Source organism: Heptranchias perlo, chromosome 10, assembly GCF_035084215.1.
Source record: "Heptranchias perlo isolate sHepPer1 chromosome 10, sHepPer1.hap1, whole genome shotgun sequence".
Classification (NCBI taxonomy): Eukaryota; Metazoa; Chordata; class Chondrichthyes; order Hexanchiformes; family Hexanchidae; genus Heptranchias; species Heptranchias perlo.
The window spans coordinates 28,441,369-28,466,045 of NC_090334.1; the positions used below are offsets into that span (position 1 = coordinate 28,441,369).

General features: G+C 41.2%; 1 protein-coding gene across 2 annotated transcripts in view; it reads right to left on the reverse strand.

The window, feature by feature from the left end:
- The window catches only part of cdin1 (CDAN1 interacting nuclease 1), a 139,657-nt gene that overhangs the window by 58,855 nt on the left and 56,125 nt on the right, over window positions 1-24,677 (reverse strand). For both annotated transcript variants that reach the window (XM_067991379.1, XM_067991380.1), the window contains 4 exons: window positions 21,579-21,658; window positions 21,132-21,181; window positions 16,172-16,239; window positions 11,635-11,700 (listed from right to left, as the gene is read on the reverse strand). In XM_067991379.1, the coding sequence (XP_067847480.1) occupies window positions 11,635-11,700; window positions 16,172-16,239; window positions 21,132-21,181; window positions 21,579-21,658 (264 nt within the window). The remainder of the gene's footprint in view (window positions 1-11,634; window positions 11,701-16,171; window positions 16,240-21,131; window positions 21,182-21,578; window positions 21,659-24,677) is intronic.

Here is a 24,677-nt window from a genome sequence, read left to right on the forward strand (position 1 = left end):
AAACAGAAAACCACATTTGCTGGCGCGTGCCCAGTTATTTAGATTTTTTCCTGCATCCTCCAGCTCAAAATATTTTGTCCTGCAAGTTGCTGGAAGTGCGAGCTGATAGCGAGGGCAACAGGAATCTTAGTGAACGAAGGGACCAGCAGTGTATCTCCTTAACCAATGAGATTTAAGGACTGAGAAATAAACAGAGGAAGGACTGAGAAGGGGTGGGGGGTTGAGTTAGAGTGGGTGAATTTAATGTCAAATCAGGTACAGAAAGAGAAATAAAGAGAGGGAAAGAAAGATTGGATTGAGAGAGAGAGAGACACAGAAAGGAACAGGAAGAAAATAAATTCTAAAATTTAAAATTTGACATTATTAAAATCTCCAACAATTCACTACCTGAAGGAATGAGATTCCACGTTTTTAATTGTTCACTATCTGGGCCAGAGAGGTTGATTGGCAGTCATTGACAATTATACCGTCGTTAAAAGGTACTTATGTTATTAATTACTAGACTTCACTTCCTGCAGCGAGTTTAATGGGCAATAAATGTGCAAATGTAGCAACTTCAAGAAACTCATGGGGAGGTTAAGAGCAAGATGCCGTTTTCACACAGCTAACGGCAGAACGGCGCAAATTGTTCAGCAACCTGTGGTGATTCAAAATTCACAGGGTATCTCATCCTCACCACAAGTTGCTGGTCGATTTACACATTAATAACGACGTGCTGTTATCTTTTCAGCAAATTTCGGCCCATAGGGTTTTGTCTCCCAACTGCTATCAAGTAATCCCTGATCCAAGTGTGCAAGTGGAGATCGGGTGCAGACAAGATTATGCTTCCCACAATCAAATAGCCTGCCAGCACAGCTCTTATCGTCAAGGTTCACACATCAATAATAAGCACTTGGGAAGATTTAGAGGGTGACTGCTAGCCGATGAGGAGGGGGAAAATTGGCAAAGAAAAAACAGCATTAATGTTTACTGCTTTTGCAGTTCCCAAAATGAGATATTTATTACAACGGCTTGTAAGTAACATTTTCTAAAAGAGGACGAAGTGCTCAGAAGAAATTCTCTGCAGCCATAAAGGTAACAGCGCAATGCTCCAGAAGACTCATCAGTATAATTGTAATAAGTTGATTCTGAATGTTTCATTAAATATACACTGCAATACTAAGTATCTTAAATTTTAAAAAGTCATTAGCATGCACACATATTTAAAAACATTTACCAACCTAACAGGCCTCATCCAAGCCTCCAGTCCACTAGACTCACTCTCAGAAGATTCTGCACATTCTGAAGGTAGGTATACCGATGAAGAGATTTAAAATTAGGTCCATATGATGACATTGCAGACATTACACACGGCTTGAATCTCAAGATGTACTTTCAGCTACAGAATGTTACTGACCAGCAGGTTTGCCACTTTTTGGGCCACAGCCTGCACCATATGAAGAACAACCCACTGTGTGGGGATTCACATTGGGATCATGTCCTTGAGGTGAAGCCTGCATCCAGCACCATCAAACCTTCATTGATTCACCGTGATTCACTGTTTGATTGCAGCAGATTCCTGGATCCTTGATAGAGCAAGTATGAGGGAGATTACCATGACATGTAATAGTACCCATTATGCACCACTGGCACTGTTTGCAAATACCAACTAAAGTAATCCCTCAAAAAAGTGTCAATCTTAACAAATACCAAAGACTGTTGAGTAAGTATATTGATCCATTTGGTGCACTTCTCCAGGAGAGACAAGCAGCTAACATCTCATCGGGGTATGGAAAAGGCTTCCTTCCTCTTCTCTCCCTCCTTCTTCTTTCTCCCAAGAGGATGGAACTCAAGAATGTTGAGTTTCAGTGTATTAAAGTCTTCAAATGATATTTACTTTAAGGTTGGGACCTGCGTAGGGAGGTCTCATAATCTGATATGGTCATTACTCTTTCTCCCTCATTGCCACAGAAAAAGTATTCAGAAGCAAGGTTGATATATTACGTGGATACCCTCAACACTCCTTGTAATGTATTGGTGTGACGGAATGAGTGACTGGAATGGACTCTATATCAATGACAGAATATGCCAGTAAAGAACAGATGGTAATGTTAGACCCAGAGATTGAAAGAGTTAAATCCTGGAGCTGACCTGGACTGAGTAAAGTCCTTTAAGCTCAGTTCCCTTAAATGGCTTCAAATGGGTACCTCCTCCAGACAAGGGGTCACATGGTGCTGAGAAGCAAGGGACGACTTAGTTAATTAATGATTTCTAAACAATGGATGCAGAGAAAGACTTGTATTTATATATACCCTTAACAAGTCTCAGAAATATCACTAAGTGCTTCTAATATGATGAATTACCTTAAAGTGCAATGACTGTTAAGTAGGTAAAATGCAGCAGCAGTTAAACACAAGATCCCACAGCAATGAGATGAATGACCAATTTGTCTGTTTTTGGTAGTGCTGGTTAAGGAAGAAATTGTAGTAGGGATCTTTAATGCCTCAATGATGGCGGAGTCCAGCACGTGAGTGCAAAAGACAAGGCTGAAGCATTTGCAACCATCTTCAGCCAGAAGTGCCAAGTGGATGATCCATCTCGGCCTACTCCCAATATCCCCACCATCACAGAAGCCAGTCTTCAGCCAATTCGATTCACTCCACGTGATATCAAGAAACGGCTGAGTGCACTGGATACAGCAAAGGCTATGGGCCCCGACAACATCCCGGCTGTAGTGCTGAAGCCTTGTGCTCCAGAACTAGCTGCGCCTCTAGCCAAGCTGTTCCAGTACAGCTACAACAATGGCATCTATCCGACAATGTGGAAAATTGCCCAGGTATGTCCTGTCCACAAAAAGCAGGACAAATCCAATTCGGCCAATTACCGCCCCATCAGCCTACTCTCAATCGTCAGCAAAATGATGGAAGGTGTCATCGACAGTGCTATCAAGCAGCACTTACTCACCGGTGCTCAGTTTGGGTTCCGCCAGGACCACTCGGCTCCAGACCTCATTACAGCCTTGGTCCAAACATGGACAAAAGAGCTGAATTCCAGAGGTGAGGTGAGAGTGACTGCCCTTGACATCAAGGCAGCATTTGGCCAAGTGTGGCACCAAGGAGCCCTAGTAAAATTGAAGTCAATTGAAGTGAATCAGGGGGAAAACTCTCCAGTGGCTCGAGTCATACCTAGCACAAAGGAAGATGGTACTGGTTGGTGGAGGCCAATCATCTCAGCCCCAGGACATTGCTGCAGGAGTTCCTCAGGGCAGTGTCCTCGGCCCACCCATCTTCAGCTGCTTCATCAATGACCTTCCCTCCATCATAAGGCCAGAAATGGGGATGTTCACTGATGATTGCACAGTGTTCAGTTCCATTCGCAACCCCTCAAATAATGAAGCAGTCTGAGCCCGCATGCAGCAAGACCTGGACAACATCCAGGCTTGGGCTCATAAGTGGCAAGTAACATTCGCGCCAGATAAGTGCCAGGCAATGACCATCTCCAACAAGAGAGAGTCTAACCACCTCCCCTTGACATTCAACGGCATTACCATCGCCGAATCCCCCACCATCAATTTCCTGGGGGTCAACATTGACCAGAAACTTAACTGGACCAGCCACATAAATACTGTGGCTACAAGAGCAGGTCAGAGGCTGGGTATTCTGCGGCGAGTGACTCACTTCCTGACTCCCTAAAGCCTTTCCACCATCTACAAGGCACAAGTCAGGAGTGTGATGGAATACTCTCCACTTGCTTGGATGAGTGCAGCTCCAACAACACTCAAGAAGCTCGACACCATCCAAGATAAAGCAGCTCGCTTGATTGGCACCCCATCCACCACCCTGAACATTCATTCCCTTCACCACCAGCGCACTGTGGCTGCAGTGTGTACCATCCACACGATGCACTGCAGCAACTCGCCAAGGCTTCTTCGACAGCACCTCCCAAACCCGCGACCTCTACCACCTAGAAGGACAAGAGCAGCAGGCACATAGGAACAACACCACCTGCACGTTCCCCTCCAAGTCACACACCATCCTGACTTGGAAATATATCGCCGTTCCTTCATCGTCACTGGGCCAAAATCCTGGATTTCCCTTCCTAACAGCACTGTGGGAGAACCGTCACTACATGGACTGCAGCGGTTCAAGAAGGCAGCTCACCACCACCTTCTCAAGGGCAATTAGGGATGGGCAATAAATGCCGGCCTCGCCAGCGATGCCCACACCCCATGAACAAATTAAAAAACCACCTAAATAGGCAGGTGGGGCCTTTGTTTAACACCTTAGCCGATGAACATCAGCATCTGGAAGGAGTTACGCGGACACTGGTAGAAGAACACACGCTCATACAGGTGGACTGGAAGCAGCTACTACATAAAGTCCATAATTCCAACCAGCAGAACCACTGTTCAATGGAATACGATATGCATCGATGATGTGATCAGGAGGATGGTGCCAATGCACTCACACACTTTATGATGAGTTGTGCTGCTCACCATGCCACTCATGAGGACTTCCTGGTACCTGCTGTGCGTTTAGAAAGAGCTCAAACAAGCTAGTCAGTTATCTAATAACCAACTAATGACTATCCTCCGAAGTAGGGGTTAAGCGTAATCTCTTTGGGGTGAGATGACACACACCTGGTAACGGGAGATTGGAACAGAATCCGCCCTCTGTGGCAGGCTCAGTAATCTATTACCTGAGCTAGGCAGGTTTGCAGTATCTCGGCACATTGATGGCAATTAACCGACCAAGAGGACGTGGAAGGGTAGAGCTGTCAATGGGAGCTTGAATTCTTCCCACTTGGCTCCAGATAAAAGCCAAGCCTTTACGGGTACGGTAGACAGTGGGAAGCTTTTTTGTGTTCTGTGCTGGTAACTGCACAGCATTAGCTAATTAGACTCCAGCAGTTTCCATGTGAACACTTGGTTCTTCCTTAGCCTTGGGTCTCACAAACCTGCACCTAAGCTTTCTGACTGAGGTGTGCCCCTTCATACAGAATGCATGCATTCTACATCAGGCAAGCAGAAACTCTACCAGTGCTGATTTCTCAATAGCTTGTCTAGAAGACTCTGCAGCATGGTGATGGGCTTCTAGCCATGTCACACATCGGGATGACAAAAAAAATCTGACAAAGCATCACTTCATCCATACTGCACTGCAGTATCAGCCTATATCATCTTGAATTGGGTGTTGAACCACAACCTCCCAGACCTTCAAAGCCATGAAATTCTCTGCTGCTTCCAAAGAAGAGTGCAGCAGTAACTAATGGCATGCCTGTGTGTTAAGGCTTAGGCCTCAGGTGGGATCTATATTAATGGTTAAACGTTACAGGTCAATAAATTCAGCCACATGAACGCCATCTTATCTGCTCACAAGAACAGGAGTAGGTCATTCAGCCCCTCAAGCCTGTTCCAACATTCAATGAGATCATGGCCGATTGTATCCTAACTCCATCCACCTGCCTTGCTCCATTGCCCTGAATACCCTTGGCTAGCAAAAATCTATTGATCTCAGATTTAAAATTATTAATTGAGCTAGCATCTACTGCTTTTTGTAGGAGAGAGTTCCACACTTCTATCACCCTGTGTGTGAAGAAGTGTTTCTTAACTTCTCCCCTGAATGGCCTGGCTCTGATTTTAAGGATATGTCTCTTTGTCCTCGACTCCCACACCAGCAGAAAATGTTTCTATCTACCCTATCAATTCCTTTCAAAATTCTAAAAACATCAATCAAAACACGCCTTAGCCTTCTATATTCCAGCGAAGACAAGCCTAGTATATCGAATCTCTCCTCATAACCTAACCCTAGGGGCCCTGGTAACATTCTGGTGAATCTGCGCTGCACTCCTTCCAAGGCCAATATATCCTTTCCAAGGTGCAGTGCCCAGAACTGTATACCGTACTCCAGATGTGGTCTAAACAAGGCTTTGTATAGCTATCGTAAAACTTCCTCCCCTTTATATTCTAGCCCTCTAGTTATAAAGGCTAACATTCCATTAGCCTTTTTGATTATTTTTTGTACCTGACTACTACATTTTAGTGATCTGTGTACATGGACCCCTAAATCTCTTTGGACCTCCACTGTTCCTAGCTTTTTACCATTTAAAAAAAAACTCAGATCTATCCTTTTTTGGGTCCAAAATGGATGACCTCACACTTACCTGTGCTAAATCGATCTGCCACAGTTTTGCCCACTCACTTCATCTATCAATGTCTCTTTGTAATTTTATGCTCCCGTCTACACTACTTACTATGCCACCAATCTTTGTGTCATCAGCAAACTTCGATATATGGCTCTCTATTGTGTTATCTAAGTTATTATTAAATATAGTGAATAGTTGAGGCCCCAGCACAGATCCTTATGAAACACCACTAGTCACTTCCTTCCAATCTAGGTACATACCTATCATCCCTAGTCTCTGTCTTCTACTGCCTAATCAATCTCCTAACCAGGTCAATAATTTGCCTTCAATTCCATGAGCTTTAATTTTAGCTAACAGTCTCTTATATGGAACCTTATCGAATGCCTTCTGGACGTCCATATAAACTACATCCATAGACATTCCCCTGCCTACTACTTTAGTTTCTTCTTCAAAAAATTCTCTTTGGTTCGTTAGATATGACCTAACCTCTACAAATCCATGTTGGCTCTCTCTAATTAGCTTTGATGTCAATGGTAAGTGCTGACCAAAGGTATGTTGAAAGTTGCAATTTTAAAGGGTACTTCATCAATGAATATATGGAAAAGGACAGGGAATTGTGTCATTTTTGTGAATGTTATAAATATACTGATGTGAGCAAGGAATAAAAATGTCAGCCAAAAATAACAGTAAAAATAATTTGAGCCATTTGATTGTTTTGTTTTGTTGTTGGTTCCAGATTGGTGGGTTTGAAAACAAAAAGTGATTTGATTGGATGATTCTGTGGTGCTTGTTCATTTTGGATTGGTAGCTTTTCCTACTTGCCTTGCTAACTGAAGCGTTTTTTGATTTGTTTTGCATTTATACAACGGTATATTTAAGCTAGTCAATATTATTAACCTGTTAATTCAGCTAATAATGATTTTCCTGCCCTACTGATCCTTTCAAGGTGATAAGACCACATTTGAGATGTGATGCCTCATGGGTGCTCACTGCACACAAGACATAATAATAAGGACCAGACAGGTAGTGCAGGAGTCCCCTGAGGGCATCTCGCTCTCTAACCAGTATACAGTTCTGAATACTGGTGGGGGAGAGGGTTCCTCTGGGGAGTGCAGCCAGAGCCAAGTCCACAGCACCATGGGTGGCTCAGCTGTACTGGGGGGGGGGGGGGGGGGGAAGGGGAGGGAAGAGGAAGGAAGGTTAGGAGAGCTATAGTGATAGAGGATTCTAATAGTTAGAGAAACAGATAGGCATTTCTGTGGCCACAGAAGAGATTCCAGATGGTATGTTGCCTCCCTGGTGCCAGGGTCAAGGATGTTACCAAGCGGCTGCCGAACATTCGGGAGCAGGAGGGTGAACAGCCAGAGGTTGTGGTCCATATCGGTACCAACGACATAGGTAGAAAAAGGGATGAAGTCCTGCAGGCAGATTTTAAGGAGTGAGGAAAGAGATTAATAAGCAGGACCTCAAAGGTAGTAATCTCCAGATTACTCCCGGTGCCACGCGCTAGCGAGTATAGAAATAGGAGGATAGAGAAGATGAATGCGTGGCTGGAGAGATGGTGCAGGAGAGAGGGCTTTAGATTCCTGGGGCATTGGGATCGGTTCTGGGGGAGGTGGGACCTGTACAAGCCAGACGGTTTGCACCTCAACAGGGCCGGGACCAATATCCTTGCGGGGAGGTTTGCTAGTGCTGTTGGGGAAGGTTTAAACTAGCTTGGCAGGGGATGGGAATCTGAGTATTGATTCAGAAGGGAGAGAAGCAGAGCTGGAAATGGAAGGCAGAAAATTAGTGAGTTTGGAAGGCACAGGAAACAAAGGTTAGAAACTGGATAACAAAGGAGTTTGGCAGTGCTTAAAGGTATGTACCTCAATGCAAAGAGTATAGTGAATAAGGCAGATGCGCTAAGGGCACAGATAGACACGTGGAAGTCCGATATCTTAGCTATTACAGAAACATGGCTTAAACAGGGGCAGGAATTGCAGCTCTACGTTCCTGGTTACAGGGTTTTCAGACGAGATAGAGAGGGGGATAAAAAAGGAGGGGGTGACAATATTGGTTAAAGAATCAATTATGGTTGTGAGGAGGGATGATATGTTAGAAGAATCATCAAATGAGGCCATATGGGTTGAGCTAAAGAATAAAAAGGGGGTAGTCACAACACTGGGAGCGTACTCTAGACCCCCAAACAGTCAGAGGGAGATAGAAGAGCAAATATGTAGGCAAATTTCTGAGAAGTGCAAAAACAATAGGACAGTGATAGTAGGAGATTTCAATTACCCTAATATTAACTGGGATACAATCAGTGCAAAAGGTATAGAGGGTGCAGAATTTTTAAATTGCATTCAGGTGAACATTTTTAGCTAGTATGTAGCAAGCCCAACAAGAGGGGGGACAGTTTTGGATTTAGTTTTAGGGAATGAAGCTGGGCAGGTGGAAGGAGTATCAGTGGGAGAGCATTTTGCTGGTAGTGATCATAATTCAGTTAGTTTTAGCATAGTTATGGAAAAGGACAAGGATAGAACAGGAGTAAAAGTTCTAAATTGGGGAAAGACCAATTTTACTAAGCTGAGGAGTGATTTAGCAAGTGGTCTGGAAGCAGCTACTTGAAGGTAAATCAGTGTCAGAGCAGTGGGAGGCATTCAAGGGGGAGATTCAAGGGGTTCAGAGTTGACATGTTCTCAAAAAGAAAAAGGGTGGGACTGCCAAATCTAGAGCCCCCGGGATGAAAAGGAGCATACAGGGTAAGAAAAGGCAAAGAAGGGAAGCTTATGTTAGACATCAAGAGCTCAATACTGCAGAAAGCCCAGAGGAGTATAGAAATTACAGGGTGAAATTAAAAAGGAAATTAGGAAAGCAAAGATAGGGCATCAAAAAATACTGGCAAGTAAAATTAAGAAAAACCCAAAAATGTTTCATAAATACATAAAAAACAAGAGGATAACTAAGAAAAGAGTAGGGCCTATCAGAGTCAAAAAGGTAACCTATGTGTGGAGGCGGAAGATGTGGTTCTTAATGAATACCTTGGGCCCGATTTTACCAGGGGTGCGGGTTCCCGGCAGATGGGCAAGCGGGCGCGTGAAATTAGTGGGTTTCCCGCGCGATCGCAGCAGGCAACGCACTAATTGGATCCACTTACCTGCTCCTCCGGGTTCCCCCCTGCTGATCTGCACGTCGGGCGGGCTGCGCATGCGCAGTAAGATCTGTCAGCTGGAGGCGCTCTATTTAAAGGGGCAGTCCATTCCAGCTGGGAGTGTTTCCCCCAGTGCAGGAAACAGTCCTATGTTGCTCAAAAATCACACACAGTCCCTTAATCAGGTCAGTTAATGACCTGAAATAGCAAAGTAAATAGCGTCAAGTGGCATCCCGCTGGCTTTAATTGCCTGCGGGATTCCCACCAGCGGGGGCTGCGCGCGCACGCCTGCGGGGAACCCGGAAGTGGGCGGGATCGAGGCGCGATCTGGTCCCGCTCCTCCATTTCGCAATTTTCGAGGCCCCCCCGCCGAGAACGCACCCGAGAGCGGATGCTAAAATCGGGCCCTTTGTGTCTGTCGTCACAAAAAAGAGGGGGACAATGCAGAGATTGTAGTTAAGGAGGAGGAGTGTGAAGTATTGGATGGGATAAACAGTGAGAGAGGAAGTATTAAGGGGGTTAGCATCTTTGAAAGTAGATAAATCACCAGGCCCGGATGAAATGTATCCCAGGCTGCTAAGAGAAGCAAGGGAGGAAATAGCAGAGGCTCTGACCATCATTTTTCAATCCACCCTGGCTACAAGCGTGGTGCCGGAGGATTGGAGAACTGCTAACATTGTACCGTTGTTTAAAAAGGGAGAAAGAGATAGACCGAGTAATTATAGGCCAGTCAGTCTAACCTCGGTGGTGGGCAAGTTATTGGAATCGATTTTGAGAGACAGCATAAATCGTCATTTAGAAAGGCACGGGTTAATCATGGACAGTCACCATGGATTTGTTGAGGGAAATCGTGTCTGACTAACTTGATTGAATTTTTTTAGCAGGTAACAAGGAGGGTTGATGAGGGTAACGTGTTTAATGTAGTGTACATGGATTTTAGCAAGGCTTTTGACAAGGTCCCACATGACAGACTGGTCAAAAAAGTAAAAGCCCATGGGATTCAAGGGAAAGTGACTAGTTCAATCCAAAATTGGCTCAGTGGCAGGAAGCAAAGGGTAATGGTTGACTGTTGTTTTTGCGACTGGAAGGTTGGAATACACAATAAACGGGAGGATACTGAGAGGTGTAAAGGAACAAAGGGACCTTGGAGTGCATGTCCACAGATCCGTGAAGGTCGTAGGACAAGTGGATAAGGTGGTTAAAAAGACATACAGGATCCTTTCCTTTATTAGCTGAGGCATAGAATGTAAGAGCAGGGAGATTATGCTAGAACTGTATAAAACATTGGTTAGGCCACAGCTTGAATACAGTGTACAGTTCTGGTCACAACATTACAGGAAAGATGTGATTGCACTAGAGAGGGTACAGAGGAGATTTATGAGGATGTTGCCAGGGCTAGAGAATTTTAGCTATGAGAAAAGATTGGATAGGCTGGGGTTGTTTTCTTTGGAACAAAGGAGACTGAGGGGAGATTTAATTGAGGGTGTATAAAATTATGAGGGGCCTAGATAGAATGGATAGGAAGGGCCTATTTCGCTTAGCAGTGGCATAGATCTTCCAGTTGACGAAAGGTCTTCGACCTGAAATATTAACTCTGTTTCTTTCTCCACAGATGCTGCCTGACTTGCTGAGCTTCTCCAGCATTTTCTGTTTTTATTGTAGATTTGAAATAATTGGTAGAAGGGTTAGATGGGAGCTGAGGAGAAATGTTTTCACCCAGAGTGGTGGGGGTCTGGAACTCACTGCCTGAAAGGGTGGTAGACGCAGAAACCCTCAACTCATTTAGAAAGTACTTGGATGGGCACTTGAAGTGCCGTAACCTACAGGGCTACGGACCAATTGCTGGAAAGTGGGATTAAACTAAATAGCTCTTTTTCGGCCGGCACAGACGCGATGAACTGAATGGCCTCCTTCTGTGCCGTAACTTTCTATGATTCTATGAAATACATTGTCCAAATATGGACATTGGGAGGAGGAAACAACCTCCTGCACTTGAAGGACAATTTGAATTTTGGACCTAGCATATAGCAATGGTGCAAGAACGAAAAAGAATTTGAAGAACTCTACAGGCCAAAAGACTGAAAACATACGTACTGCAGAGAAAGACATCTCAGGCAATGAGCTAAATAGCAATGTAACTATAATGGGCAGTGGTGAGGGAGAAGGAGGAGGGAAACTAACAGCCTAAGGCTTATAGGACACAGGAAAGGAGATTAGGTTGGCGGCAACCAAAAGTGTCAAAGAGCCAAAGCTTCATAGTGGTTCTTCCCACAGAATTTGTTAACTTATCTATTGTGTGTAGAGTATAACAAATGAAAAATATACACATTTGATAACTGTATGATTGATTAGCTGCATGTAAAACAACAGAGACTTACCAACTGGTACCTCTAAAATTATATCAGGCGTTTTGTCATAGCCCTTAGCACGCAGTTGATCTTCATCTATACAAATAAGACGAAGAAAAGTTCAAGTGAATGTAGCACTGGAATAGTGGCAGAAAAACTGCATATTCCCATTTCAATGTAAAACATTAGTTTTTAGGTACCAATGCAAAACACAAAAAAAAGGTTACATCAGAGCAGGAACAAAATGTCCTGGCAATAACTACAGCATTTTTGTTACTTAAAAAATTTAATGAAGAGCCAGTTTTAATATATGAAAATAGAGACACCAATACTAATGGCTTATTAAACATCCAAAGTATTACATACAAGTAATTCATTGTGTGGAATTGTATTGCAGCACTCTTGGAAAATAAACACAAGTGAATATTCATCTTGGCTGTTTCTTGCCTTTTTAGACTCATTAAGGGAAATTTTCAAGGGTGTGACCCAGGCACAGCAAATATCAAAAAAGATCAGGCAGGTTACAGCGCACACCTCAAAAGGAATCGGCCTGATTTTCCTTATATTTAAATGAATGGAAGGAAAATTGGGTGGGTTCCTTTACAGGCATGTGCTCTGACCTGCCCAATTTTCCAATATGCGCTTTGCCCAAGCAATCCAGTGCACCTGGGCGCAGATGCAGGAAAATTTCCCGTATTAAATTTTGGGTAATGATCAAATTAAATATATAATACACCATTTCTGAAGATTAATAAGGTTCCTCTGAGGACTTGCAGAAAAAAAAACAGGAAAATCAATTCTCAGATACCCTTTTGTCTGGCATCACACATCAAAACACTTCCACCTACTGACTCAAACAGTAGTGTAAGAGTGAAAATGCTGCTTTTTTTACAAAATATAAGCATTCTGATTTAATGCAGAAGCATACAAGTCAATGCACTGTTTAAATACAAAAATATTTGTAACCCAGGCAATTGTCAGCATGCTCTGTTCTTGCCCAGTCAGTAGAGCGTCCTTGACTCTAAGTGCCTCTCTGTTATTATTTCTGAAACACCTGATTTCTCCATTACATTTTGGGTGACCTGGTCATTCAATTCCAGACATGCCTTTCTGTCTTCACCCAACCTAAACTAATAGCTAAAACAAGTAACAGAGAAGGTTGTGTGGTCTCTCTTAACACCTACTGGGCTGTTGACATTGCGGTACAGCCTACTCTCCTTTTCACATCACCTCTGATTAAAATTAATGGCCCATTCCACTGCTGGGTAGCCAATTTCCAATCCATTTATCAGCAGAGGACAGTACTTTCATGGCCAATGTTCTGAAACTCTGACAGTTTTGCTGTTGTGTCTCATGACAAAATTCCAAGGTCAACACAATTTCATGTCCAAATAAATTATATGCCTTTAATGTAAGTATTTATGGGTTTTTATTTGGTAGATAATTAGTATTTGCCATTGTGGCATTGTTCCCTTTGAAAATGAAGATTGCAAAAAACAAGTCAATCTATTGGAGTTCAGTTTTTGGAACAATTTGTACCATGGATTAGTCTTTGAAAAAAAAACTTAAGATGGCATTTTTACACAATATTTTATTTTTGTTTTATGCAGAAAGAATCTTTCCATTGTTACATCCAAAGGTTTTCAGTATTAAAGCATTCTTTCATGCATAAGAGTAAACCTTGAACTTCTCTATCATTATGTAAATAACACCAGTTTTGTGTTTTTGCCTAGAATGCCATATTGAACACAAATCTTTCTCCAAAAGCTGGGCATGGTTTTTCAGCATACCTCACATATGTTTTGTAGTTTTAAGATAACAACTAACTCAAACAAAAGTTATAGCATTCAGAAAGAGAAATCAGCTTTGAATTTGAACGGTTAATGAAATGTGCATCCATTGTCCCTGGGAAAGTACACATCAGACTTGAGTGTCACTCTAGCAAAGCAATGCATGTGCAAAGTGTCTGTTACACCTGACTGGCTCAAATAACCATTTAACTTAATCATGCTGATTCACTCAAATATAGTATTACAAATTTTGTGTCTTCCTTAAATATTCTCTCACGTTCACCAGTGCTGGGCACTCCTGTAAGCGGCCTCTGTATCTTGCATTACTGAGTGTTCCCACACATTGTCCAACATCTAATCAGATGATCCCATAACCCAGGGGCATAACAATAGTAACCCCTTGTGATCTGAACTGAATATCATCTTTCTCTTGGGCCCTCAAATGCACTTGCAGTAGGCAGACTGAAAACACTTCAATGAGACAAGGCCAGATACAAGTTGTTCTTGGTTTATTTTACAGACTGAGTAGTCAGTGAATGTACTGAGTAACAGTTAGAATCAAAACTCACTTACTTCACTTAACTTCATACTACTATTTGTGAATAAGTAAAATAATAAACCATGCTACCTGCCCCTGGGTTAGCAGTCCAATACTTTTTCTTTGGCCAGTCTAGGATTAAAACAGGCCTTGGTTAGCACTAGTCTTACAATAAACGAAATAGGCCTTTTCTTCACTTTCTCCCAGCAGACCATCCCTTTTTGTTATTCTGGCCACAGGAAATAGGTGGACTGTCCTCTGACTTCTTCCGCATTCAGTGATTCACCAGTGCTGATCAATAAAACTGGCTACTGCCTCCCAACTAGAGTGAAATCTCTGGAGGCACCCCATAGTGGGCTCAAATGAATAGATCATCCCAATGATAATGGGTGGATATTTGTAGGAAACCCGAGATGAGATCATTAATTAACTATTGTCAGTTGCCATTGTGTAAACACATCTTCAATACCGGCCTATTAACAGATACACTCCTCTTTGTCTCAATGGCTGCAGAAACAGGAGAATTTTAATTCAAAATACACCACTTAAATGTAGCTCATTTCCAAATCTTGCCTGTGGGAAAAATGGTTAAAAAAACAATTATATGACATGTAGGTAGGAAAAGCTACCATGGATAAACCAATAAACAAGAAGCAAAAGTATAAATCATGAACCAGCAACCCACACAAACCCATGCAAATCATTCATTTTTTCCCCCAAAACTACCAATCTTGAACCAGTGACTGTCAAAAAAAAACAAACCAATCAAATCGCTTCACATCAATTTTGACTGCATTTTTAAAAAATAGAACATTAATAATACAATTCTGAAAATCACTAAAAACTTAATCAGAAAATTATTCATTTAAAGAATCTAGTGCCTAAGTCTGCCCTGACCATCTAGCTGGGGGATGGAATTGTGCTTCAGTTTTAGAATTGGAAATTTAACCAGAGTCTCGGGTGTTTGGGATTTCAAGCTCTAGTTGATAAATTCAATGTATGAGTGACAGAGTGAGATTGAGAGTGTAATAGATAGATCAAGAGGGTTGTAGTTCCCAACCTGCTCCTGTGGAACTACAACACCTGTTGTTCTATTTGAAAATAAGGCAGACAATTTACTGAGCTATGAATGGACCACAACCACCAAAACACCCGCAGGGACCACCAGCTGTCTAAATCGTCCCCACGCCTAATGCTCAATAAACCCAGTGCTCTACCTAATCTCTGTGCCAACTAACTGTGCCCTTACTTTGGGGCTGTTCATGCTGAATGCACAGTATTGCATCAATGTACTGAACTCCAGAAGATGTAATACCTGCAAATACAACATAACCTGTGACATACTGCAACCCAAGAAAATGTGTAAACTTTGCTCAATTCAATAAAAATAACATGTACCAGCAATCAGACTAAAAAAGTGTGCTGGTGCTCCAGGAATGTGCTGTACTAGGGCAGACAAAAAGTTCAATGGCTATTCCAAATGTTACACACGATACACTGAAAGAATGATTCTTTCTGTTGCAACACAACAATTTTTGCTGTGATAATTTATGGCCAAAGATTACAAAGAGTAAACTGTAACTCTACATAAAAATGCAATTTAAATTTGATTCAGAAATGTTATATTTGTGCTTTAAGTGACAGCACAAATGTTTATATTAGTGGGAAAGAAAATAAAGCTCCAGAATTAATTATTTATTCAGAAAGACTTTCAAAATCATTAACAGCCTCACAGAATTGAAAACTGCTTGCTACAAGCATGAACATGCAACTGTCCAAAGTTACTATGCAATTCTCCACCCCAAGAATTGACCAAGCACCTCTAGTTTATCTTCTTTCCGGAATACCTTCTACACATCAGATAGTTGCTTCCTCCAACTCCATTTCTTTGATATGTAAACCATCTCTTAAAATGTAGCACAGGGAAACATACTTAAGTTTCTGAAGGCAAAGATCATGTATATAATCTAAGGATAGCAAAAGTATTACAGAAGCGGATATTAAAAAGGTATTTTTCCAACTACTTATTCCATAAAATATTAATTACAAGGGTGTACGTGTACTGTATAGAAGAGTATTAGGTATCTGATTTCCTGTCTGGTCCTAAATCAATATAAGATAGCATGCACAGCATCAATCATCTCGGCTCTTCTTTCAGCCTTACAGATACACTGCACATATTGCACTTTCCCATCAAGTAAACAGCTGTGAAATAAATGGTTTACAATCAAATTCTTACCTAAAAAAGACAGTTTTTTTCTTTGCAATTTTTCACAAAGCAGAATTTCATGTTCCTGTCCAATAGCACTATAGGTAGTAAGTTAAGGAAAGGATGGATGTTGATGCACAAGACTGCTGCAGTGGTTGGGTTAGAATGTGTTGCCTTGTAACAGTCAATATTTTTAACTGCACATTGCATTGAAAGAATAAGAAAATCAATGCTGGTATAAAGTCGACCTACGTTAACCCTTTGTGGGCCAGGTCAGTAGTTTTGGATTGAAAAAAGGTTTTTTTTATTAAATGGGAAGGGTTAATTTAAGAATACTGCTAAATAAGTCACATGTTGTGGATATATAGTTTGTTTTACATTACTTTATTTAGAATTTAAAAAATCAAAAATAACCTGTTAAATAAATAAATGATATAAAGAACAAAATTAAGAAAATTATTCCAAGGTGCATTTTAAAACCTTCCAAGGAAATCCAGTGTTCAAAGAGTATATGCACAGATCAAGAAAAACATTAAAGGTGCACAAAAAAGCACAATATGTAATGCTCAAAAAATGGTATGGAAACAAATACAGAGCTTAGTGGGTAAATGTACAAGGTATTATGTTACTGAACCATGTTGATTAGAAAGGTCTGAATTTAAGGTCTCTGGTCTATGTTATTAGCCAATCCCAGCCAGGGCATTGATAAGCCATTATAAATAACCTCACAGCCTCAAGGCTAAAGGACTTATATTGGCTAGGGATACCATTTCTGATTTATCTTACTGTGTGCAATGGTTGCCATGTTTATCCACATAACAACGGTAACTGCACAATATAATTCATTCTTTGTGAAGGAATTTGGAATATTTCTGAGGGACATGATAAGGTCCTATGTAAATGCAAGATCTTTATATTTTTGTCTCGTGGCCCATACTGAATGTATGTGAACCTTTGAGTGATGATAGGATCAAGCTTGTCTGTGATACCCCAATGCCTGATTAGCCCACTGACGCACTCTGTTTAGGTTCAGGTGAAGAATGCCACTTGGGCAAGGTATCAATTAACTGCCAGTGCCTATGGAACCATATCCTAGCATAAGTAATTTTCTTCAGATGAGGAGAGATAAGAAGACATCGTGGGAAATGAAGAGGAAAAGAAAAAAATAATTAAATAAATGCAGACCGCATACCATGTACATAAAAATACCACTTACATATTAACTCATGCATTTAAAAATCTGTTGCATCATTACTACATCATCCATGAGGAAAAGAATGTGTAAATGTCATACAGCCATATCTTCCTCAGCAACTTCCCAGAAATAACCTAATATTCCTGGAAAATAAGTCTCCTAGCTTTTATGCTGAAGTTGACTTCATTTTGTTGTTGCTGAGTCACATATGTTTATATAGTTATATTTAAAATCAATATACAATCCTTCACAAGACATTATCCTTGTAAAATCTTAACTTGAAATTGATTTTTTTAAATCATCTGATCTACTAAAGCTACAGCATTCTTAATATTAAATATGTTTGACATAGTCTTCATTAACTATGTAAGGTATCTAAATACCACATTTATATATAAACAGCATTCTCTTAATTTTAAAATACTGTATCTAGAATGCGTAGTTTCTGCTGAACACCTTTTACAAATATATGTATTATACACACACATATATCCTTAAGTGGGCTGTAAAACAGTCTGTTATGTTTCTCCTAAATGTCAATGGGTACTGCTCCAATGGGAATTCCAATGTTAATTTCATGACCTACTTGTAATACCTCCCTGTCTCATTACCGAATGGTGCTCTCTTCCCAACAAATTGTTTAAAATGCTTTCTGAAAAGAAATTCATCTGCCATTTTTCTTTCTTAGTAACTGAATTTCTAATAAAGTACAGTTTTAAACAATCAAAAAATTACATACATCAATTGAACAGTTTTATGACTCAGAGCCTTTAGAAAGGAAATTGGCAAGAGGCAGAGGTAAAACATGTCATCTTTTGAAAGTCATCAATGAAACAAACTCTGTGCAGTATGCCAGGCTAAAAGGATCACTGGGATGATGATTGCATTTAAAGAGAAGTCTCCCTTTTCAAAATCAAATCGATCATCTGTTTTTTCCAGTTTATTTCTTAAATATTATTGTTTAAAATGGTGAATTCTGACATCATCAGGGGTACCAGCTCCAAGGATTTACTGACAGACATCATTAAGGGAACTGAATTTATAGCTGAGTTGATAACATTATTATATTGGGAGGCTTGAGCTGTGTATATGTTAATTTAATTTCCTCATATCACACTCAAGTTGTAATCCCTCCTTCAAAATGTTATCAGTACTCACCTTTTAAACCATTTACAAAAAGGAATTGGCCAAAACAAAAATAAAGCAGTATCAACATTGATTGCAATTTTTGATCCTTAAAAGGATCCTGATGGCAGACTTCCTCTTTACGGAAAAAACCTGAATACATAACATTTTCACACAACATTTTGCATGAAGCATTTCTACCTCAATGATTAACATCAACATCAAACCTAATTCACTGTACTAATCCTCATGAATGATCTACTGCATTGTGGGAGATTTTAGGTATGCCATATATGTAGGCTGAGTAAATGCAACTGGTAATCAGTGTGCTAGATGGAAATAACAACATACTGATGTGCACTGGTTATTAAATGTTTGTCAGGTGTTTTTTTTTATAAAAGCGTCAACTGTCAATAGCTGATGTGCAAGAAACACGTTGCTATCATGAAATGACTTTAGCAGGGGGCGTTATCAACACTACTAGACAGGATCAAGTAAACTGTTCCTGACCTATCAATCAACCTGGATCACTTTACACTGTTGTACTGATGCACATCATCAAAATATCTTTTTCCAACATCCCTTTGTTTGGAGGCCACAATAATGAATTATTCCCACAAACCTGCTTTTTGTAATATAGTATCACAATAAATAAAAACAGTTAGCCTGGATTTACACAGATGGTTGTTGATGTTGTGTCTTGGGATGCAGTATCCCTCTGAATGAAAAACCTGCTCAACCCTCTCAACGCAATGACATGGGAAGGAAGGAATAATCACCCCATCAGAAATAGGTCAGGATTAGGAGCAAAACATGAACAGCTGTTATTTGAACTGACAAAAAAATATTCTAGTAGGATACTGCTGCTGTGATTTCAGTGATGCCTAAAATATTCCATATAAAATGGTTTGATAAGAAAATCTTAAAACTGGTTACATTGAAATTGTAAGTGAGAGTGACTAAGACATATGGACCCATGGATAAAACCTGCCACATACGTTCATAAAGACTACAACAGTGTTAAAGAATGCCAGACAGAAGAACAGTGTCAATGCACAACAATCTCAGACAGTGCAACCCTGCCCTGGTGTAAAAACATTCTGCCACTGCCACATAAACTCGAGAGTTTGGTGTTTTGTGAAGTGTAGCAATGTTGATTAATTATAATCTCAAACACATTTTTACAGCAGTTATAGGACAAATGAATGCATACACTATAGATTTACTTGCATTCTATAATCACAAAAACTGGCACACCATTCATGTAAAGCTATAAACCTTCAGACCAGATATTATGCATAGCTGTATTAGTCTAATTTATGTATTAACTTTACTCTTCAACCGCTGAATACTGCCAATAAAGGCACCACTAAGCAACTCAGAATGAGCTTTAGTAATAAACACTAGCCGGTAGACAGTAGATTATTATATATATTATTATAGAATTAAAAACATTTGATAGGAACAGGGTAGTCATTAAATCACAATGATCAGATGACAATGAATCAGTCAAGCTTCACTTTCACAGTCTATGATATCAGCAGGACTATTTGATCAAAATACTGCCTATATGTGTGTGTACGCGGGCGAGAGAGAGAGCGCACTAAAGAACAGTTGTTTAAAGTCTTGAGCTCAAGTAAACACTATTGTAAGGTATGTTACAACATTCCACTTTTCCCCTCGACTGTGACCACCTCTGTGCTGTCAGACTGACCAATATCAAGTCATTGACGCAGCAACACTTTCTGTAACTAAATATCGTGAAGACTGAAACCATCTTTTTCATCCGTTCCCATAAACTCTGCTCCCTTGCCACTGACATCATCCCTCTCCATGGTCAATTGCTAAGGCTGAACCAGATTGTACAAAACCTTGGTATTCTGTTCAAACCAGAACTAAGCTTCAAATCTCACATTCTATTCTTCACCAAGATCACATACTTCCACCTCCGCAATATTGCCTGCCTCCACCCCTATTTCATCCTCATCACCACTGAAACCCTTATCCATGCTTTTGTCCCTTTAGACCAGATTTTTCCAATATGCTCCTTACAAGCCTTCCATCCTCCACCCTCCATAGACTCAACTGCCCATATTCTTCGACAGTGCAGCACTGGATTACGTTCAAGACTCTGAAGTGGGTCTTGAACCCACGACTTTTTGACTTGGAGGTGAGTGCTACCGCTGAACCAATGCTGAAACCTTGGTGGATATTATTTTGTTAAACAAAATGAGAACAATTATTGTTTTTAATGCTCGATATATCATTTAGAAATGTGTCAAAGGGATCTCATATTGGATTATGAAAGCTCAATTTAAAAGTCTAGCAAAGTCGTAGAAACATGCAACTGGATTCCAGCAATCTAGTTGTTTAATAAAGACAGGTCTGATGAATTTTGTAAATAGTACTGCCGCAATTTAGTCAAAGCCTTAAAGCAGTGAATTCTACTACTGTCTCCCTTTTACAACGTCATCGCTTTGTCCACACTGAAATTTCAGCAGCTAAGAAGGAATAAGGTTTGCTGTGACCCTAGTTGATTGAAAGTACAAGGGTAGGGTATGAAACACATGTTATGTGAAGCAGAACTTGATGTCAGGTTAAGCTAGACACATCTCATCTACAGAGTCATAGCTCGTCAATTTCAGTCCTAAATTTTATGGAAAAAGATACTGTTTGATGCAGTCTACCAGCGGTCCATAACAGCAGTCGTTCACTGTGCACTGCAAGCAAATAAGAGATGAAAAAGTGCATTAAATATGTAGTCAGATAATCCACTGGTAAATCAGATAACTATTATGGCAAATAGTATTCCGAGAACTGCAATTACAATTTACAGTTCCCGAGTATGGTTCAAAAGACTGTCAAGGACTGTTCAATTTTAAAATGTAGAAAATAGAACCTGCGTGGCTTGTATGAACAATAAAGGAGGCTATTAAAAAGAAAAAAGCTTTTATACGCAAATAGTTTATTGGCTTTGCTGTGAACTCTGATCTGTATGAAGGTTTACGGTGACAGTAATTAAATGAAGTATAAAATCTTTTACTTTAGCTGCAAGAGTGTGAACCACTATTTAACACAAAATGTCATTGGAAAAGATAACTGTGATTAATACAGTACCTGATAGACTTGATTAGCTAGAACCCTGTCAGGAATCTGAGATGGGTCCCTTAACATGCCATTTATGACAGGTTTGCTCGCTAGATAGGGATAAAAAAAAGCATTAATATATTGTGCTGTTCTATTTCAGATTACAGATAAAGTAGTGAATTTATCTTGCATTACACAGTGTATGAATAGGTTACAATGCCTCTCAGCTTTTTGATCTCATTAAATCAATTCTATTTAACTAGTTTTGGTAGAACAAAGGTAAGTTAACATGTAATAATCCTGCAAGGATCTACATTAAAAGGCTTCAACTCAGGCTAATACCAGCAAAGCAAATCCCATTGAATATAGGAATTTTGAGAATTCTTTTCAAACAGGTACATGTCATTGAATAAAGTGCTTGACTTCAAAAAAAATTAAATTGCTACTGCTTGTGGAAAGTGGGGAAGACATTAGAAAGGCTGGATAGAGTTCTTTAACTTTCTTTGCAATTTCTACGAAACAGGCCGTTTTGATTTGTAGTCTCTACCCTTGATTTTGTTCTGCAACAATTTATTCAGCAGATTTATTTTTAAACAAACATTTAGTTCAAACACAACTTTAAGGTGGTTTGTGGTTTTGGAACATCTAACAAAGCACATTTTTTACTTCTTATAAATTCACAAGCATTGCATACAATCTCATGAGATTACTTCAAGTGAAGACATTATGGTAAAATGAGAGCAGTACCAGAAAGATGTTTTTGTACAGTAGGAAGTACTCCTTAAAAACATAGCAATTTATTTCCAATACACCCAATAATTCAAGTTTGTACTTTTTAACTAAATCTAAATACATATGGATAAAACCTCACTAGTATAAAAGCTAATAAGTTTTTATGAACAGGTAATGAAAACTGCCGTGACTTGATTTAAAGTGTGTTGGCAGAAGCATTTGACAGGTAATACACTTTTTAAACATTCAACGGGAAATTAATAGGTGTAACATAAAAATATCCTTTCTAAAACTTATGCAGAATTTTACTTTTTAAAAAAAATATTTGTTGTGTGCATACTGTCTTATTAAATGAGAGAAGTGGCAGTACTGGTTTCCACCTTGCAGCTGGCAACTGCTCTAACCTTTACAGGTTAAGTGCAATACAGTATGGCCTTTACTATCACCCTGATAACACAAATCAAGCCCAACTTCAGATATGCTTCCTTATTCTTCACCATCTTTGACTCTTCCCTCAACCCATTTCATTATATTGGTGCCAGCTACCACCACAAGTCAAGGCAGTTTGCTTCAGTGGAAACTAGATTGAAACTGCCCACTGTGATTTCAGTTCAAACCTTCAACAGATGTCAAACTAGACAGATTATGTCCAGATTCCAGAGATGAAAGGTCAGTATTGTCACATACTGTGCCATCAGTCTCCAATTTTTTGAAACTTTCTTTGACTTCAAAAAGGACAAATGACTAAAGCATAGACACGCTATAACCTAATATAGTTTGAAGGAGGTCACAAACTTTCACCATGGTTTATAACAGTCATCTGAACTTTAACACATTGTTTTGTGCGTGTGTGTGCGCATATGCGTATATATGCATATGCTTAAGGGTCATTTTTGGATAATGTAAGCCAATAGGGCTATCACCAAGCATAATATTCTTGACGTTAAGACTTCATTCACGAAAGGGATACCAAGGGCATTGCAAAGTTGACAGAGAAGTCTGATTTAATTGTAGTCATCAGAATTTATGAAAGAACTTGCATTTATATAGCACCTTATCACATCTCAAAGTGCTTCACAGCCAATAAATAACTTTTTGAAGTGTAGTTCTGTTATTATGTAGGTAAACATGGCTGCTGATTTGGGCACAGCAGGGTCCCACAAACAGCAAATGAGACGAATGACCAATGAATCAGTTTCTAATGCTGTTGTTATTAGGTAAAACATTATCTTTATCAAATAAAGCCTTGGGGTGTTTGGCATCACCAGGGCAGACTGAGCCTCAGTTTCATGTCTCATTGGAAGGAGTATTCACTCTAAGTAGGGCATGCATTTTAAGTGACTCTTCCCTCTTTCTTTGGGGGTGGTGAGGAAGTAAGGGGGCAGTGGGAGCGTAAGAGGATTTTCAAAAAAAACAAACAAGAATAATACAATTTGTCGCAGGAAGAGGTTAAACATTCAAATTAATTCTTGCATGAATGTAAATTTGTGAAACAGAGTTTTAAAGCAAGCTTTTATTAGTTTAAACTTTTTGAAAATTTCAGAAAATCAAAGCATAGGTTCAAATAATTACAAAAAAGCACCTCTCACAAAAACTCCTGTGAATTACATCCAAGTCTTGAATTTTTCTCACTTGATTTGACCACACCAATATTTAAAGCTTAACTGAAAGTTTACTATACCACATTAATAACAACATTGCAGCGACAAGGTCCAGATCAGTTAAATATTTTAACATAATGGACAGCCAGGACAAGAGCTACTTTGTCCTTTAATTCACCTACAAGGCTGAGGAGGAGGGGCGCGCCAGCGGGGGGAGCGAGGGCCAGGGCGCGCCAGAGGGGGGGGGCGAGGGCCAGGGCGCGCCAGAGGGGGGGGGCGAGGGCGAGGGCGCGCCAGAGGGGGGGGCGAGGGCGAGGGCGCGCCAGAGGGGGGGGGCGAGGGCGAGGCAGAGGGGGGGGCGAGGGCGCGCCAGGGGGGGGGCGAGGGCGAGGGCGCGCCAGAGGGGGGGGCGAGGGCGAGGGCGCGCCAGAGGGGGGGGCGAGGGCGAGGGCGCGCCAGAGGGGGGGGCGAGGGCGAGGGCGCGCCAGAGGGGGGGGCGAGGGCGAGGGCGCGCCAGAGGGGGGGGCGAGGGCGAGGGCGCGCCAGAGGGGGGGGGCGAGGGCGAGGGCGCGCCAGAGGGGGGGGCGAGGGCGAGGGCGCGCCAGAGGGGGGGGCGAGGGCGAGGGCGCGCCAGAGGGGGGGGCGAGGGCGAGGGCGCGCCAGAGGGGGGGGCGAGGGCGAGGGCGCGCCAGAGGGGGGGGCGAGGGCGAGGGCGCGCCAGAGGGGGGGGCGAGGGCGAGGGCGCGCCAGAGGGGGGGGCGAGGGCGAGGGCGCGCCAGAGGGGGGGGCGAGGGCG